Raw genomic sequence first — 17,720 nt, forward strand, 5'->3', positions numbered from 1 at the left:
CTTTCCCAGCCTAAAAATACCAGTCTGAGTCACGCTGCCCTCTGTGAGACTCAGCGACTTTGATGAGCGGTATAGTTACTGAAGTCACCGCTTTTCAGAGCCGCTGGGTCTCATGTAGCACAGCATAAGCCAGTGATGTCACTATCCGGCGACTGTGAATAGCAGTAACGTTACTGCTATTCAGAGTTGCCGGGGCCAGATTCGGCTAATGCTGGAAACATGATTTTTTTAGCAAATTGGTGAACGAAGGATAATGTATTGTTTTTTTTCTCTCTCTCTTTTTATGTTTTTCAGGTACCCATTGGTGGACTACATTAGATTCGGTGGACTACATTGGATTCAGTGGACGACGGCAGACCTAAAAAACGCAGCGTTTCCTGAACGTGGAAACATACCCTTAGTAATGGGGGTGTCTGGTAGACACCTCTCCATTACTAACACCAGGGCTTGATGAAAGCTGTGCTATTTGACAAATCACAGCTGAAATCAACCCTAAATACCATTACCCTGATTGTCAACGCACCAGGGCCAACGTGAAGAGTCAGGCAAAGTGCCAGAATTGGCGTATCTAATGTGATGCGCTACTTCTGGGGCATCTGCGGGCTGGTATTTTTAGATTCGGAAGGGCCTAATAATCATGGACCCTCCCAGACTGAAAATATCAGGTCACAGCTATCTGCTTTACCTTTGCTGGTTATAAAAAAAATAGGGGGGAAGCCCATGTCTTTTCTTAATTATTTATTAGGTTAAACAAGGCTAAACACCCTTTAGTGCAAGCTTATTATATGTAGCAGGCTTGTGAACTTATATACAGTATCTACAGGACATCTATCTATTCTAGCTATCTATTCGATATATCTATCTATTCTGAGTGTTCTTGCTGTGAATTTACTGTACTTGGCTAATGTGTGCGTAAAAATATGATTACCAATGTCAGTACGAGTACGCAGATACCAAACATGAATATTTTTTTTTATTTAAGTGTTGATAGCAAATTCAGAAATGTATATATGAAAAAAAACTTTGCTTGAGTCGCCATTTTCTGAGACCCATTACATTTGCATTCTTCTGGATATGGCGCACCATGAGGGCTTACTTTTTGAGCCCCGAGTGGAAATTTTTACTAATACCAGTTTGGGGTAGATTCGATGTTTTGATCACCTCTTATTGCATCTTACTTCAATTGCATAACACAAAAACTATGGGTGTGTACAGAGACCATAACCCCTCCAGAAAATGGTGAACTCCCAAATGAGTATATCCTACAATGTAATGGAGTAATGACCCCCAGAAATGGATTACACTAAAATATCAGCCATTTGGGAATTTTAAAGATAAACAATCAATTTTATTACAAATCTGAAAAAGATAAAAAGTATATGCATACCAATGGACAGACAGAAAGATCCAATCACATAATTTAAAAAAATTTAAATAGAGGGCACCACTGATCAATAATCAAACCAAAGGGGATTTCCTGAAGCATTCTACATGGCAATAGATTAAATAGAAGAGAGAAAGATGCATGCTGAAAAAGTAGGGAACACCCAAAAATAGGTTTTATTAATGTAAACAACAACACATCATGTGCAATGGGATGGACTAATAAAAACAATTAAAAAAACAAAGAATGGTTCAATGACTAATTACACCCATAAAATGGCAATAACCATCCTCCACTAAATTTAATTGGCAATATATCAGAATATGGTTCCAGTAAAAAAGTAGAGATTTATAGGAAACAGAATATTTATATGCAATGTTATTATATGGTTAAACCAATAAACCCATAGATGTACAAAAGCGCACAGCATGAAACAGCCAAACGCTAAATGCCCCTATTCACAGCACCATGTTATAACTCAATAAGAAAACAGATAGTAGCTCAGCAATAGTACTAAAGTTCAGAAAGTACAGCTAGTTATAGGCTGCATGAAGGTTAACCAGAAGAATTATTGTCCCAGAAATAGAAAAGGTAGTCGAAAACATAGAAAATGTTGTATGCAAGAAATCCTTGCTTGCAAATAGATAGCATCTGCGGGGAATGATCAAGGTTCAAACCTGCTGATATACGGATGTAAAATTTCTCTCTGGAGCCATATTGGAAGGAGCAGACCCCACGCGTATCGCCACCAACATCCTTGGCTTCTTCAGGGGACCTGTCTCGTCTGATGCTAACTATTTGCATATCTATAGTGATTGAATCATTCTTTGTTTTTATTTAATTGTTTATATTAGTCTGTCTCATTGCATGTGATGTGTTGTTGTTTGCATTAATAAAACCTATTTTTCAGTTTTGTTTTTTTTTTCCACCACATACAGTATGAATTATCAATGTATTCAGGAGAAATTCCACAACAAATTGAACAGTCCATTTTCTCCTGTTACCCTTGTGAAAATTAAAAACTTGGGACAAAACCAACATTTTTGTGGAAAAAAAGTAAAATTTTCATTTTTTCCTTCCACATTGCTATAAATTTTGTGAAGAACCTGAAGGGTTAATAAACTTTTGGTATGTGGTTTTGAACACTTTAAGGGGTACAGTTTTTGCAATGGAGTCACTATTGGATATTTTATTTCATATAGGCCCCTCAAAGTCACTTCAAATGTGATGTGGTCGCTACAAAAATTGGTTTTGTAAATTTTGTTGGAAAATTTAAAAAATTGTTTCTAACCACTCTAGACTCCTAACAAAAAAAAATTATGTTTAAAAAATGATGCAAATGTAAAATAGACATGTGGGAAATGTTATTTATTAACTATGTTGCATGATATAACTATCTAGTTTAAGAGCATAAAAATTTGAAAATTGAAACATTTTCAACGAAATATCAGGCTAAAATTTACCACTAACATGAAGTACAATGTGTTGCAAAAATACATGCTCGGAATCATTGGGATCTGTTGAAGCATTCCAGAGTTATTACCACATAAAGTGACCCTGATAAGAATTGTAAAATTTGGCCCGGTCACAAAGGTTTTGGGGTGAAGGGGTTAAATAATTTTACAAAAGATCAATATTATTTATTTTCCTTATAGTAATCAGAGCTTGGTTAGTGATGTGTAGCTGATAACAACTCGTTCTACAATTTCAGATAGATCAGTAAGTGGCTATAAGAAGCTTTACACATGTGCTGCTACTAACTGTACATGCTGCAGTTAGAAACAATGACATTTTATGACAGCGGTAATGAAATATTTTCTGATTATAGAGTATTCCAGACAACTCATTTGTACTCTGTTGAGTACCGATATCGGTGCCCCACACATAGCGGTCTTCGGCATCTAACTTTCAGTCTTCGGGGCTTCTCTAGGCACGAGGTTGAGTAAAATAGGTTTTGTTGTCTTTAGGAATCCTCGGGTGTCAATTTCCAGAGGGATCTGTAAAATTAGATTTATCAAGTTAAGTTAAGGTAAGTACACATGAGAGTATAAAAAATTATGTATATTTTCATCCAGAAAAGTCGGACAATTTATTTTTCACTTATCCATGTGCAGTCCATATAGAATCTGTTTTTTTACAGCAGCTATTAATCATTTACAAAACCATTTACAGTTTCCTATATTATAGAATGGTAATGTAGCCAAAAAAAGGACGCCATACTGTGGCTCAATATGGCATATGATGATTTTTTTATGCACCCATAGACTTGAATGGACATGTATAATCCTATTTTCGCAAGAAACTAGTCCATGGTGCCATTTGTTTCACATGCAGTGAAAAACAAAATCGCTTATCTTCACTAGTTCATTAAATAACATGGATAGGGATGTGTAAAACCTTTCCAGGTAGATCTTTTTGTCTGTATTTGATGCTCCCTTGCTGTGAAATTCATATATAAATTCATATGCAAATTAGCAAGTGCCCTGGTGGGCATTAGTGATGAGCGAGTGTGCTCGTTACTCGGGTTTTTAGAGCATGCTCAGGTGATCTCCGAGTATTTTGGAATGCTCGTAGATTATGTTTATGTCCCCGCAGCTGCGTGATTTGCGGCCGCTAGACAGCCTGAATACATGTGGGGATTCCCTAACAAATAGGCAATCCCTGCATGTGTTCAGGCTGTCTAGCAGCTGCAAATCATGCAGCTGCGGGGACTCAAACATAATCTACAAGCACGCCCAAGATATTCGGAGAACACCCGAGCATGCTTGGAAAACCCGAGTAATGAGCACACTCGCTCATCACTAGTGGGCATATAAGTGCAGTTGCTGTCCCCAGCTCCTATTCGCTTCCCCTTCCGGCATTAGCCCCCAGGTATATATGCGTCCTTTGTAGGATTTAACATAACCCTAGCCTACAATACTTATGCTTGCCTAAAACAAATCTTACTGACATATTCCCATTATTCTCAAACTGTTTTTCAGGAGCTCACTGCTCCCTTGCCTCCCGCTTGCCAGGGGGAGGTGTGCTCCTGAAGATTAACCGTATAGGCTGGCAGCAAGAATGTGCCACTAGCCTCAACTGCGCACTCTCCTATTCTCCAAGTAGAGGCAGATTTACTGCTATAGCATTAGGGTAAGGCTGTCGACACACTAGCAGTATTTGGTCAGTATTTTACATCAGTATTTGTAAGCCAAAATCAGGAGTGGGTGATAAACGCAGAAGTGGTGCACATGTTTCTATTATACTTTTCCTCTGATTGTCCCACTCCTGGTTTTGGCTTACAAATACTGATGTAAAATACTGACCAAATACTGATAGTGTGACAGAAACCTAAGGCAGGGACACCAGATCCAGCAATCTGACCAGCTTTAGATCAGTGCTTGTAAGATCTAAAACAGGTGAAGACGGAATTAGATTCTCTCATATGACACTCTGATTAAACTTTATCACAGTGTCAGCATAGTGTAATCATCTGAGAGAATCGAATCACATTGCGAGGAGAAGATGGAGAACAAAATTTCTCCATTGTGTCAGTGTGCGGAAATCGGACTGCTCTCAGATATCATCCAAGTGCACTCCGATGATTTCCACTCGTTGACTTGCATGTGTAAGCAGATGACTGGATGCAACATGCAGACAGGGACAAGGCAGAAGTAATCAATTAAACTGTTTATTTCTCTAGGGTGGCGGGAAATTGTAGTAACTATAGTAACAGTGAATAATACAAAGCAGCTTAATTACAATGTGAAATATGCAAAAAAGATATACAATGAATCCTCAGGATCATTCTAAGTATTGCAACAGTCTTTTGTTATATAGTCTTTTAACTTTCTAACAGGGGTAATGATCCCTGTACTATGAGAATCACAGCGCTGTTTCTTCCTTATCACAGGCTATGCTAGGCTGCTAGGCTGCAAGTCCTCCTAACAAAGTCTAACAAGGCTCGTTGAGCCACCTACGCTTTAACCAGCCCCTGCCCTGTCTCCTGTTCACCACCACAATCGTCCACCCCCGAACATAGTTTCCTCACTGATCTTTGGTGCTTGATGAGTCTCCCGTACTTGGTGGGATAAGGGCTGGGCCTCGGCTTTTGAGTGGCGTTGTCTGGGCCTCCAGATCTCGACCAGGTGTGGTCTCTGGGCCTTGATGAGCATAGTATGGTTTCCAAAGCTTGCCTGGTACAGATCTGGTCTCTGGGCTTTGACCGGCACAGTCTGTGTTCCAGAGCTTGCCTGGCGCAGGTCTGGTCTCTGGGCCTTGACTGGCATCATCTGGGTTCTGGAGCTTGTCTGGCCCCGCCTGGGTTCTGCTTCCATGCACACCATTGTCTGCTGGTTCATGTATCCTGCCACGGCCTGACCTCCCGACCTCAGTGTCTTACTCGACACTGACGTCTCTTCTCTTGGTGCCAAATCTACTCCTGTTCTGGCATGCTGAACTTTTATACCAGGGAACTACATAATCAAGGTCATCTGTCTCGGTGCTCCATCCACACTTGTGCCTACAGAAACTGTTCTGCAGGGTCCTGTTTGGAAAGTAGATGGTAGTCCTCGCACAGCACTGGGAATTCTCATCCTTTATGTCACACCCTCTTACAGATGGCCGACATGGCATGCAATCCGATAATAGGATCAAACCTGCACATACTATGATCTTTTCCTCAGATAATCTCGGTCCTAGGAAAAAATCGGACATCTGCCTGGGCCCATATAATAACATTGATTTTAGTGCAATCGCCGAATCGCACACAGACAAAAGATACGGTGGTGTAAGCGAACACTAAAAAAATGTTACTGTGGAGGTGGCCATTAACCTAGGGAACAAGCAATAAATTTTAGAATTACTAGTTGTTGGCCCGTGCAAACAAATTTTTGCACATTGGTTATCAGGGGCGCCAGCAATTTCAGCAAAATCAAGCTGGTCAAATGTAAATGTATTTAATGAGATGATGAACACAGAGAGGTATGTGTCTCACTGACGTATATACTATATACAGTGCCTTGCGAAATTATTCGGCTCCCTGGAACTTTTCAACCTTTTCCCACATATCATGCTTCAAACATTAAAAGATACCAAATGTACATTTTTGGAAGTGGAACACAATTGTGAAGTTGAATGAAATTTAATGATTATTTTAAATTTTTGTGGAAATTCAAAAACTGAAAAGTGAGTTGTGCAATATTATTTGGCCCCTTTATTTTCAGTGCAGCAAACTCACTCCAGAAGTTCATTGTGGATCTCTGAATGATGCAATGTTGTCCGTAATGCCTAATGATGATAAATATAATATGTGCACACGCTGCGGAGAGGTGTGCGGAATTTTCCTCACTGATTTTGGTAAATCCGCAGGTAACCCGCACTGCGGATTTACTGCGGAATTACCGCAGATTTTCCGTGTTTTTTCGGCAGATTCCACCTGCGGTTTTACACCTGCAGATTCCTATTGAGGAGCAGGTGTAAACCGCTGCGGAATCCGCACAAAGAATTTACATTCTGTGGAATATAAACCGCTGCGTTTCCGTGCATTTTTTTCCGCAGCAAGTGCACTGCGGATTTTGTTTTCCATAGGTTTACATGGTACGGTAAACTCATGGAAAACTTCTGCAGATCCGCAGCGTCAAATCTAATGCGGATCCGCAGCAAAATCCGCAGCATGTGTACATACCCTGATAGTCTCAGGGTTCTGTTTGAAGCACAGAGAGCATCATGAAGACCAAGGAACACAACAGGCAGGTCCATGATACTGTTGTGGAGAAGTTTAAAGCCGGATTTGGATGCAAAATGATTTCCAAAACTTTAAACATCCCAAGGAGCACTATGCAAGCGATCATATTGAAATGGAAGGAGTATCACACCACTGCAAATCTACCAAGACCCGTCCGTCCCTCTAAACTTTCATCTCAAACAAGGAGAAGACTAATCAGAGATGCAGCCAAGAGGCCCATGATCACTCTGGATGAACTGCAGAGATCTACAGCTGAGGTGGGACAGTCTGTCCATAGGACAACAATCAGTCGTACACTGCACAAATCTGGCCTTTATGGAAGAGTGGCAAGAAGAAAGCTATTTCTCAAAGATATCCTTAAAAAGTGTTGTTTAAAGTTTGCATCAAGCCATCTGGGAGACACACCAAACATATGGAAGAAGGTGCTCTGGTCAGATGAAACTAAAATTGAACTTTTTGGCAATAATGCCAAACGATGTTTGGTGTAAAGGCACCACAGCTCATCACCCTGAACACACCATCCCCACTGTCAAACATGGTGGTGGCTGCATCATGGTTTGGGCCTGCTTTTCTTCAGCAGGGACAGGGAAGATGGTTAAAATTAATGGGAAGATGGATGGAGCCAAATACAGGACCATTCTTGAAGAAAACCTGTTTGAGTCTGCAAAAGACCTGAGACTGGGATGGAGATTTGTCTTCCAACAAGACATTGATCCCAAACATAAAGCAAAATCTACAATTGAATGGTTCACAAATAAACGTATCCAGGTGTTAGAATGGCCACGACAAAGTCCAGTCCTCAATCCAATCGAGAATCTGTGGAAAGAGCTGAAAAATGCTGTTCACAAACGATCTCCATCAAACCTCACTGAGCTCGAGCTGTTTGCCAAGGAAGAATGGGCAAGAATTTCAGTCTCTCGATGTACAAAACTGATAGAGACATACCCCAAGCGACTTGCAGCTGTAATTGCAGCAAAAGGTGGCGCAACAAAGTATTAAGTTACAGGGGCCGAATAATATTGCACGCCCCACTTTTCAGTTTTTGAATTTCCACAAAAATTTAAAATAACCAATACATTTCGTTCTACTTCACAATTGTGTTCCACCTGTTGTTGATTCTTCACCAAAAATGTACATTTGGTATCTTTATGTTTGGAGCATGATATGTGGGAAAAGGTTGAAAAGATCCAGGGAGCCGAATACCTTCACAAGGCACTGTATATATATATATACTGTATAGAGAGAGAGAGAGAGACTGTATATATGTTTTCCCGAATATTTGAGCCCATGGGTCCATTATATGTCCATTTTGCAAGCCGGCGAGAAAGTCTCGCCATACGGATGTCACACGGATGCTTACATGCGAGAAAATCTTATCCTCGCACTGCACATGGATGACATATGGATCACTGTTCAGGGACCATTTCTGCGATTGTCGTCCGTGTAAAACGAACCGATTTTTTATATGTTGTGTGTGACTCCAGCCTAAAGCAGCATTAAACATAATGGTATTTTATTGACTGATCAGAAGGGGTCTGATTGTCAGAACCTTGCAAAAGAACAGGGGCAGCAGCATGTTTTTCCCCTCTACAGCACCACTATCATCTATCTGCAGTGCAGGGAAGTGCAACACAGCCCTATGTATGTGAACGGAGCAGCTCCCTGTACAGCAGTGCCACTTTGACAGTAAAAATGATGAAGGAGAATTGACCCCATAACTGAGCATATTTACACCATTGTATAATAATTGGGAATATCCCTTTAAAAAAAAAGTAATATCTGCAGATTATTTTGCCCTTTTTTTCCCTAAGGTTGGATTTTTTTCTTTTAATTTTTGCAAGGTTGTGTCCACCAATCTCTCCCATCGGGAAACAATGTATAGTCTGAGTTATGTCAATGCTGCAGTTTTTACTTGGAACCAAAGGTGACTCCAGGTCACTAATAAGCTGCAACCTTAGAAGGAAGGTAGACTTTTCAATGACTGTCCAATAATATGGAAAATCTGATGGTTCAGAACCTGTCCGGTCCCTATTAGGCTGCATTCATTTATATCTTCAGTTTTAACCCCTTCACCCCCAAGGGTGGTTTGCACGTTATGGACCGGGCCAATTTTTACAATTCTGACCACTGTCCCTTTATGAGGTTATAACTCTGGAACGCTTCAACGGATCCCAGTGATTCTGACCCTGTTTTCTCGTGACATATTGTACTTCATGAGAGTGGTAAAATTTCTTTCATATTACCTGCGTTTATTTGTGAAAAAAACGGAAATTTGGCGAAAATTTTGAAAATTTTGCAATTTTCCAACTTTGAATTTTTATGCAATTAAATCACAGTGATATGTCACACAAAATACTTAATAAGCAACATTTACCACATGTCTACTTTACATCAGCACAATTTTGGAACCAACATTTTTTTTTGTTAGGGAGTTATAAGGGTTAAAATTTGACCAGCAATTTCTCATTTTCACAACACCATTTTTTTTTAGGGACCACATCTCATTTGAAGTCATTTTGAGGGGTCTATATGATAGAAAATACCCAAGTGTGACACCATTCTAAAAACTGCACCCCTCAAGGTGCTCAAAACCACATTCAAGAAGTTTATTAACCCTTAAAGGGAACCTGTCACCCCGTTTTTTCGGTATGAGATAAAAATACTGTTAAATAGGGCCTGAGCTGAGCATTACAATAGTGTAGTTTGTGGACCCCGATTCCCCACCTATGCTGCCGAAATACGTTACCAAAGTAGTCGTTTTCGCCTGTCAATCAGGCTGGTCTGGTCAAAAGGGCGTGTTGTCTTCCCCCAGATTTTGCGTAGTTTTCCGTTGGTGGCGTAGTGGTGTGCGCATGCCCAAGGTCCAGAATCCTCTGCCAGGGGATTTAAAAGAGCGCGCTGTTCGTTATTTCATTGGTGATCGGTGGGCGCGGCCATCTTCCTTTGGCCGCGCGTGCGCAGAAGCGGCGCTCTGCTGGCCGCGGCGCTCTGCTGGCCGCGGCTTCAGGAAAATGGCCGCGGGATGCCGCGCGTGCGCAGATGGATATCGCGGCGGCCATTTTCCTGAAGCCGTGGCCAGCAGAGCGCCGCGGCCAGCAGAGCGCCGCTTCTGCGCACGCGCGGCCAAAGGAAGATGGCCGCGCCCACCGATCACCAATGAAATAACGAACAGCGCGCTCTTTTAAATCCCCTGGCAGAGGATTCTGGACCTTGTGCATGCGCACACCACTACGCCACCAACGGAAAACTACGCAAAATCTGGGGGAAGACAACACGCCCTTTTGACCAGACCAGCCTGATTGACAGGCGAAAACGACTACTTTGGTAACGTATTTCGGCAGCATAGGTGGGGAATCGGGTTCCACAAACTACACTATTGTAATGCTCAGCTCAGGCCCTATTTAACAGTATTTTCATCTCATACCGAAAAAACGGGGTGACAGGTTCCCTTTAAGGTGTTTCACAGGAATTTTTGGAATGTTTAAAAAAAAATGAGCATTTAACTTTTTTTTCACACAAAATTTACTTCAGCTCCAATTTGTTTTATTTTACCAAGTGTAACAGGAGAAAATGGACCCCAAAAGATGTTGTATAATTTGTCCTGAGTACGCCGATACCCCATATGTGGGGGTAAACCACTGTTTGGGCGCATGACAGAGCTCGGAAGCGAAGGAGTGCCATTTGACTTTTCAATGCAAAATTGACTGGAATTGAGATGGGACGCCATGTTGCGTTTAGAGAGCCCCTGATATGCCTAAACATTGAAACCCCCCACAAGTGACACCATTTTGGAAAGTGGACCCCCTAAGGACCTTATCTAGAGGTGTGGTGAGCACTTTGACTCACCAAGTGCTTCACAGAAGTTTATAATGCAGAACCGTAAAAATAAAAAATCATATTTTTTCACAAAAATGATCTTTTCGCCCCCAATTTTTTATTTTCCCAAGGGTAAGAGAAGAAATTGGACCCCAAAAGTTGTTGTACAATTTGTCCTGAGTACGCTGATACCCCATATGTGGGGGTAAACCACTGTTTGGGCGCATGGGAGAGCTCGGAAGGGAAGGAGCGCCGTTTGACTTTTCAATGCAAAATTGACAGGAATTGAGATGGGATGCCATGTAGCGTTTGGAGAGCCACTGATGTGCCTAAACATTGAAACCCCCCACAAGTGACACCATTTTGGAAAGTAGACCCCCTAAGGAACTTATCTAGAGGTGTAGTGAGAACTTTGACCCACCAACTGCTTCACAGAAGTTTATAATGCAGAGCCGTAAAAATAAAACAAACATTTTTTTCCCACAAACATTATATTTTAGCCCCCAGTTTTGTATTTTCCCGAGGGTAACAGGAGAAATTGGACCCCAAAAGTTGTTGTCCAATTTGTCCTGAGTACGCTGATACCCCATATGTGGGGGGGGAACCACTGTTTGGGCGCATGGGAGGGCTCGGAAGGGATGGAGCGCCGTTTTGAATGCAGACTTAGATGGAATGGTCTGCAGGCTGTTGAGAATTAGACTTTTTTGGCTCCCTCTTGTGGTCACTAGTGATATGACTCTGGGATTGTCTTTCCTCAGTTTGGCACCCACCTGGGTCGTTAGTCCAGGGGTGTTGCTATATAAACTTCCTGGTTTCTCAGTCCAGTGCCTGGCATCGTTGTAATCAGTTCCTTTCAGTTTGCTCCTGTCTGCTGGTCTTGGATCTTGCAAAATTAAGCTAAGTCCTGCTTCCTTGTTTTTTGGTTATTTGCTTTGCTCTTATTTTTTGTCCAGCTTGTACTAAATGTGATTCCTGATTTTGCTGGAAGCTCTAGGGGGCTGGTGTTCTCCCCCCGGGCCGTTAGACGGTTCGGGGGTTCTTGAATATCCAGCGTGGAAATTTTGATAGGGTTTTTGCTGACCATATAAGTCATCTTACTATATTCTGCTATTAGTCAGTGGGCCTCTCTTTGCTAAATATCTAGTTCATTCTTACGTTTGTCTTTTCTCCTAACCTCACCGTTATTATTTGTTGGGGGCTTGTATCCAACTTTTGGGGTCTTTTCTCTGGAGGCAAGAAAGGTCTATCTTTTCCCTTCTAGGGTTAGTTAGTTCTCCGGCTGGCGCGAGACGTCTAGAACCAACGTAGGCACGTTCCCCGGCTGCTGCTATTTGTGGTGCTAGGATTAGATATATGGTCAGCCCAGTTACCACTGCCCTATGAGCTGGTTTTTTGTGTTTGCAGACTTGGTATGTACTTTTGAGACCCTCTGCCATTGGGGTCATAACAGCAGGCGTCACATTGCGTTTGCAGAGCCCTAATGTACCTAAACAGTAAAAAAAAAACACAAGTGACACCATTTTGGAAAGTAGACCCCCTAAGGAACTCATCTGGGTGTGTTGTGAGAGCTTTGAACCCTCAAGTGTTTCACTACAGTTTATAACGCATAGCCTTGAAAATAAAAAATAAAAATTTTCCCCCCAAAATTATTTTTTAGCCCCCAGTTTTGTATTTTCCCAAGGGTAACAGGAGAAATTGGACCCCAAAAGTTGTTGTCCAATTTGTCATGAGTACGCTGATACCCCATATGTGGAGGGGAACCACCGTTTGAGCGCATGGGAGGGCTCGGAAGGGAAGGAGCGCCATTTTGAATGCAGACTTAGATGGAATGGTCTGCAGGCGTCACATTGCGTTTGCAGAGGCCCTAATGTACCTAAACAATAGAAACCCCCCACAAGTGACACCATTTTGGAAAGTAGACCCCCTAAGGAACTCATCTTGGTGTGTTGTGAGAGCTTTGAACCCCCAATTGTTTCACTACAGTTTATAACGCAGAGCCATGCAAATAAAAAATATTTTTTTTTCCACAAAAATTATTTTTTAGCCCCCAGTTTTGTATTTTCCCAAGGGTAACAGGAGAAATTGGACCCCAAAAGTTGTTCTCCAATGTGTTCCGAGTACGCTGATACCCCATATGTTGGGGTAAACCCCTGTTTGGGCGCACGGTAGAGCTCGGAAGGGAAGGAGCACTGTTTTACTTTTTCAACGCAGAATTGGCTGAAATTGAGATCGGATGCCATGTCGCGTTTGGAGAGCCCCTGATGTGCCTAAACAGTGGAAACCCCCCACTTATAACTTAAACCCTAATCCAAACACATCCCTAACCCTAATCCCAACGGTAACCCTAACCACACCTCTAACCCAGACACACCCCTAACCCTAATCCCAACCCTATTCCCAACCGTAGATGTAATCCAAACCCTAACCCTAACTTTAGCCCCAACCCTAACCCTAACTTTAGCCCCAACCCTAACTGTAGCCTGAACCCTAGCCCCAACCCTAGCCCTAACCCTAGCCTCAACCTAACCCTAGCCCCAACCCTAGCCCCAACCCTAACCCTAACCCCAACCCTAACCCTAACCCTAGCCCTAACCCTAGCCCTAACCCTAGCCCTAACCCTAATGGTAAAATGGAAATAAATACATTTTTTAAATTTTTTTATTTTTCCCTAACTAAGGTGGTGATGAAGGGGGGTTTGATTTACTTTTATAGCGGGTTTTTTAGCGGATTTTTATGATTGGCAGCTGTCACACACTGAATGAAGCTTTTTATTGCAAAAAATATTTTTTGCATTACCACATTTTGAGAGCTATAATTTTTCCATATTTGAGTCCACAGAGTCATGTGAGGTCTTGTTTTTTGCGGAACGAGTTGACGTTTTTATTGGTAACATGATCGGGCACGGGAGATTTTTTGATTGCTTTTTATTCCGATTTTTGTGAGGCAGAATGACCAAAAACCAGCTATTCATGAATTTCTTTTGGGGGAGGCGTTTATACCGTTCCGCGTTTGGTAAAATTGATAAAGCAGTTTTATTCTTCGGGTCAGTACGATTACAGCGATACCTCATTTCTATCATTTTTTTTATGTTTTGGCGCTTTTATACGATAAAAACTATTTTATAGAAAAAATAATTATTTTGGCATCGCTTTAATCTGAGGACTATAACTTTTTTATTTTTTCGATGATGATGCTATATGGCAGCTCGTTTTTTGCGGGACAAGATGATGTTTGCAGTGGTACCATGGTTATTAATATCTGTCTTTTTGATCGCGTGGTATTCTACTTTTTGTTTGGCGGTATGAGAATAAAGCGTTGTTTTTAGCCTCGTTTTTTTTTTTTTACGGTGTTCACTGAAGGGGTTAACTAGTGATATAGTTTTATAGGTGGGGTCGTTACGGATGCGGCGATACTAAATATGTGTACTTTTATTGTTTGATTTTTTTTATTTAGATAAAGGAATGTATTTATGGGAATAATATTTTTTTTTTCTTTATTTAGGAATTTTTTTTTCTTTTTTCTTTTACACATGTGGGAATTTTTTTTTTAACTTTTTTACTTTGTCCCGGGGGGGACATTACAGATCGGTGATCTGACAGTGTGCACAGCACTCTGTCAGATCACCGATCTCACTTACAGCAGTGCAGGCTTACAAGCACCTGCACGGCACCCGGAAGTAGTCCCTGCAGAACCCGGATGCAGCCCCGTGGCCATTTTGGATCCGGGGCCTGCAGGGATAGGAGGTAGGAGACCCTCGCAGCAACGCGATCACATCGCGTTGCTCCGGGGGTCTCAGGGAAGCCCGCAGGGAGCCCCCTCCCTGCGCGATGCTTCCCTGTACCGCCGGCACACCGCGATCATGTTTGATCACGGTGTGCCGGGGGTTAATGTGCCGGGGGCGGTCCGTGACCGCTCCTGGCACATAGCGCCGGATGTCAGCTGCGATAGGCAGCTGACACCCGGCCGCGATCGGCCGCGCTCCCCCGTGAGCGCGGCCGATCGTGCTGGACGTACTATTCCGTCCTTGGGAATTAGGGCCCTCCCCACATGGACGGAATAGTACGTCCAATGGCAGAAAGGGGTTAAAGCTGAAGTCTTAAACAGGTAAAGTTTTACTTTTATTCTAGTTCCACATATGTAGCAAATATTTTATATGTACCTGCCTGAAATCGGCTGGGCAAGGAGTTCGGCAAGCTGGAAAGACTCCCAAAGCAAATGTTAGGATTTGTTTCAGCCTTGTGGTATTGTGCTTTGGGGTAGCGTGGTGCCACCTGCAGGTCATTTTTGCTTACTGCAGTTTTATGAAAATTAATGTTTAGAATGTATTTTGTGATCACATCGTGGATGTGTGGTTTGTTTGGCTATTTTCTTGATGAAGGGGGCAAGCTTACCTTTCAAGAGGTGTATCATTTGTGTGTGTGGGTGCAGTATGAACAGAGATACAAAGTAATCACCGAAAAAGAGTATTTTGAAATAATATAGAAGGATTGATCCCTAAAGGATTTGTAAGAAGAGAGCATGAAGAATTATGCGACTTGTTTGGACTTTCTGTCTCCTTGAAAAAGCCATTACCAGGCGAAACGTGCGTTGGAGGAAACTGGATATTATTAGGTATGGACTTTATAATGCAAAAAGATTTTTCCTTTATCCTATTATTGTTGCCTTATTGACTTTGGAATGCAGGTTTGCATATATATATTGGCTATATTTTAATGGGTTCTCTTCATAAATCTATCAGTTTATGACTGTGTCCATGTACCCACTCCAATTATTGCACTGGCGGTTTTTCTTATTCTATTGTTAGTTTGTCCCCCCTTTTTTAATCTATATATGTATTTTAATATTATTAATAAAATTTCATATTTTTATTATAATATGTTTGTATTGGCATTTTTTCACCCTATTCTTTTGAGAAGGTTATGGTAGTACTATAGGGTGATATCCTATGTTTAATCAATTATGAGTTAATTTTGATTTGTTGTTGTCCACTTAGGAAGCAACACTGTTTGACAATCAATTTCACATGCTGTTGTGCAAATGGAATAGACAACAGATGGAAATTATTGGCAATTATCAAGACATCTCAATAAGTAAGTGGTTCTGCAGGTAGGGACCACAGACCACATCTCTATACCAATGCTTTCTCGCTGATGTTTTGGTCACTTTTGAATGTTGGTTGTGCTTTCACACTTGTGGTAGCATGAGACGGACTCTACAACCCACACAAGTGGCTCAGGTAGTGCAGCTCATCCAGGATGGCACATCAATGCGAGCTGTGGAAAGAAGGTTTGCTGTGTCTGTCAGAGTAGAGTCCAGAGGCTGGAGGCGCTACCAGAAGACAGGCCAGTACATCAGGAGACGTAGAGGGAGCTGTAGGAGGGCAACAACCCAGCAGCAGGACCGCTACCTAAGCCTTTGTGCAAGGAGGAAGAGGATCAGCACTGCCAGAGCTCTGCAAAATGACCTCCAGCAGGCCACAAATGTGCATGTGTCTACACAAATGGTTAGAAACTGACTCAATGAGGATGGTCTGAGCGCCCGATGTCCACAGATGGGGGTTGTGCTCACAGCCCACCACCGTGCAGGACGCTTGGCATTTGCCACAGAACACCAGGATTGGCAAACTTGCAACTGGTGCCCTGTGCTCTTCACAGATGAAAGCAGGTTCACACTGAGCACATGTGACAGACAAGACAGAGTCTGGAGACGCTGTGGAGAGCGATCTGCTACCTGCAACATCCTTCATCATGACCAGTTTGGCAGTGGGTCAGTAATGGTGTGGGGTGGCATTTCTTCGGAGGGCCGCACAGCTCTCCATGTGCTCGCCAGAGGTAGCCTGACTGCCATTAGGTATGAAGATGAAATCTTCAGACCCCTTGTGGGACCATATGCTTGTGCGGTTGGCCCTGGGTTCCTCCTAATGCAGGACAATGCCAGACATCATGTGGCTGGAGTGTGTCAGAAGTTCATGCAAGATGAAGGCATTGAAGCTATTGGCCCGCCCGTTCCCCAGACCTAAATCAGATTGAACACATCTGGGATATCATGCCTCACACCATCCATCAATGTCACGTTGCACCACAGACTGTTCAGGAGTTGGCGGATGCTTTAGTCCAGGTCTGAGAGGAGATCCCTCAGGAGACCATCCGCCTCCTCATCAGGAGCATGCCCATGCATTGTATGGAGATCATACAGGCACGTTGAGGCCACACACACACACTACTGAGCATCATTTCCTTGTTTTGAGGCATTTCCACTGAAGTTGAATCAGCCAGTAACTTCATTTTCTACTTTGATTTTGAGTATCGTTCCAAATCCAGGCCTCCATTGTTTAATAAATTTGATTTCCATTCATTGATGATTTTTGTGTAATTTTGATGTCAGCATATTCAACTTTGTACAGAAAAAAGTATTCAATGAGAATATTTAATTCATTCAGATCTAGGATGTGTTATTTAAGTGTTCCCCTTATTTTTTTGAGCAGTGTGTGTATATATATATTTATATATATATATACACACACTGAAGGGGCACCTCACTGAATATATATAGTAATAAAATATATACCGTGCCCCCGAATACATACTGCATATATACACACATATTTATATGTACAGTACTTACTGGAGTGTCTTTGCACGTTCGGAAAGAGAAGTTCTGCAGCAGCAGGGAGATGACTGATTTCATACTGATCAAGGCAAATCTCATCCCTATGCAATTCCGTGGTCCAGCCCCAAAGGGTAGGAAGATGTAGGGGTCTCGTGCCTCCTTATTCTCTTTACTAAATCTGTGCAT

At 42.2% G+C, this 17,720-nt stretch overlaps 1 protein-coding gene across 1 annotated transcript in view; it reads right to left on the reverse strand.

Moving 5' to 3' along the window:
- Window positions 1-953: 953 nt before the first annotated feature.
- The window catches only part of LOC143793007 (cytochrome P450 3A24-like), a 98,130-nt gene continuing 81,363 nt past the window's right edge, over window positions 954-17,720 (reverse strand). Inside the window, exons 12-13 of the mRNA XM_077279561.1 lie at window positions 17,550-17,712; window positions 954-3,381 (exon numbers count right to left, since the gene is read on the reverse strand). Coding sequence (XP_077135676.1) covers window positions 3,286-3,381; window positions 17,550-17,712 — 259 coding nt within the window. The 3' untranslated portion in view covers window positions 954-3,285. The remainder of the gene's footprint in view (window positions 3,382-17,549; window positions 17,713-17,720) is intronic.

Source organism: Ranitomeya variabilis, chromosome 1 (assembly GCF_051348905.1).
Source record: "Ranitomeya variabilis isolate aRanVar5 chromosome 1, aRanVar5.hap1, whole genome shotgun sequence".
In the NCBI taxonomy this organism is placed as follows: domain Eukaryota; kingdom Metazoa; phylum Chordata; class Amphibia; order Anura; family Dendrobatidae; genus Ranitomeya; species Ranitomeya variabilis.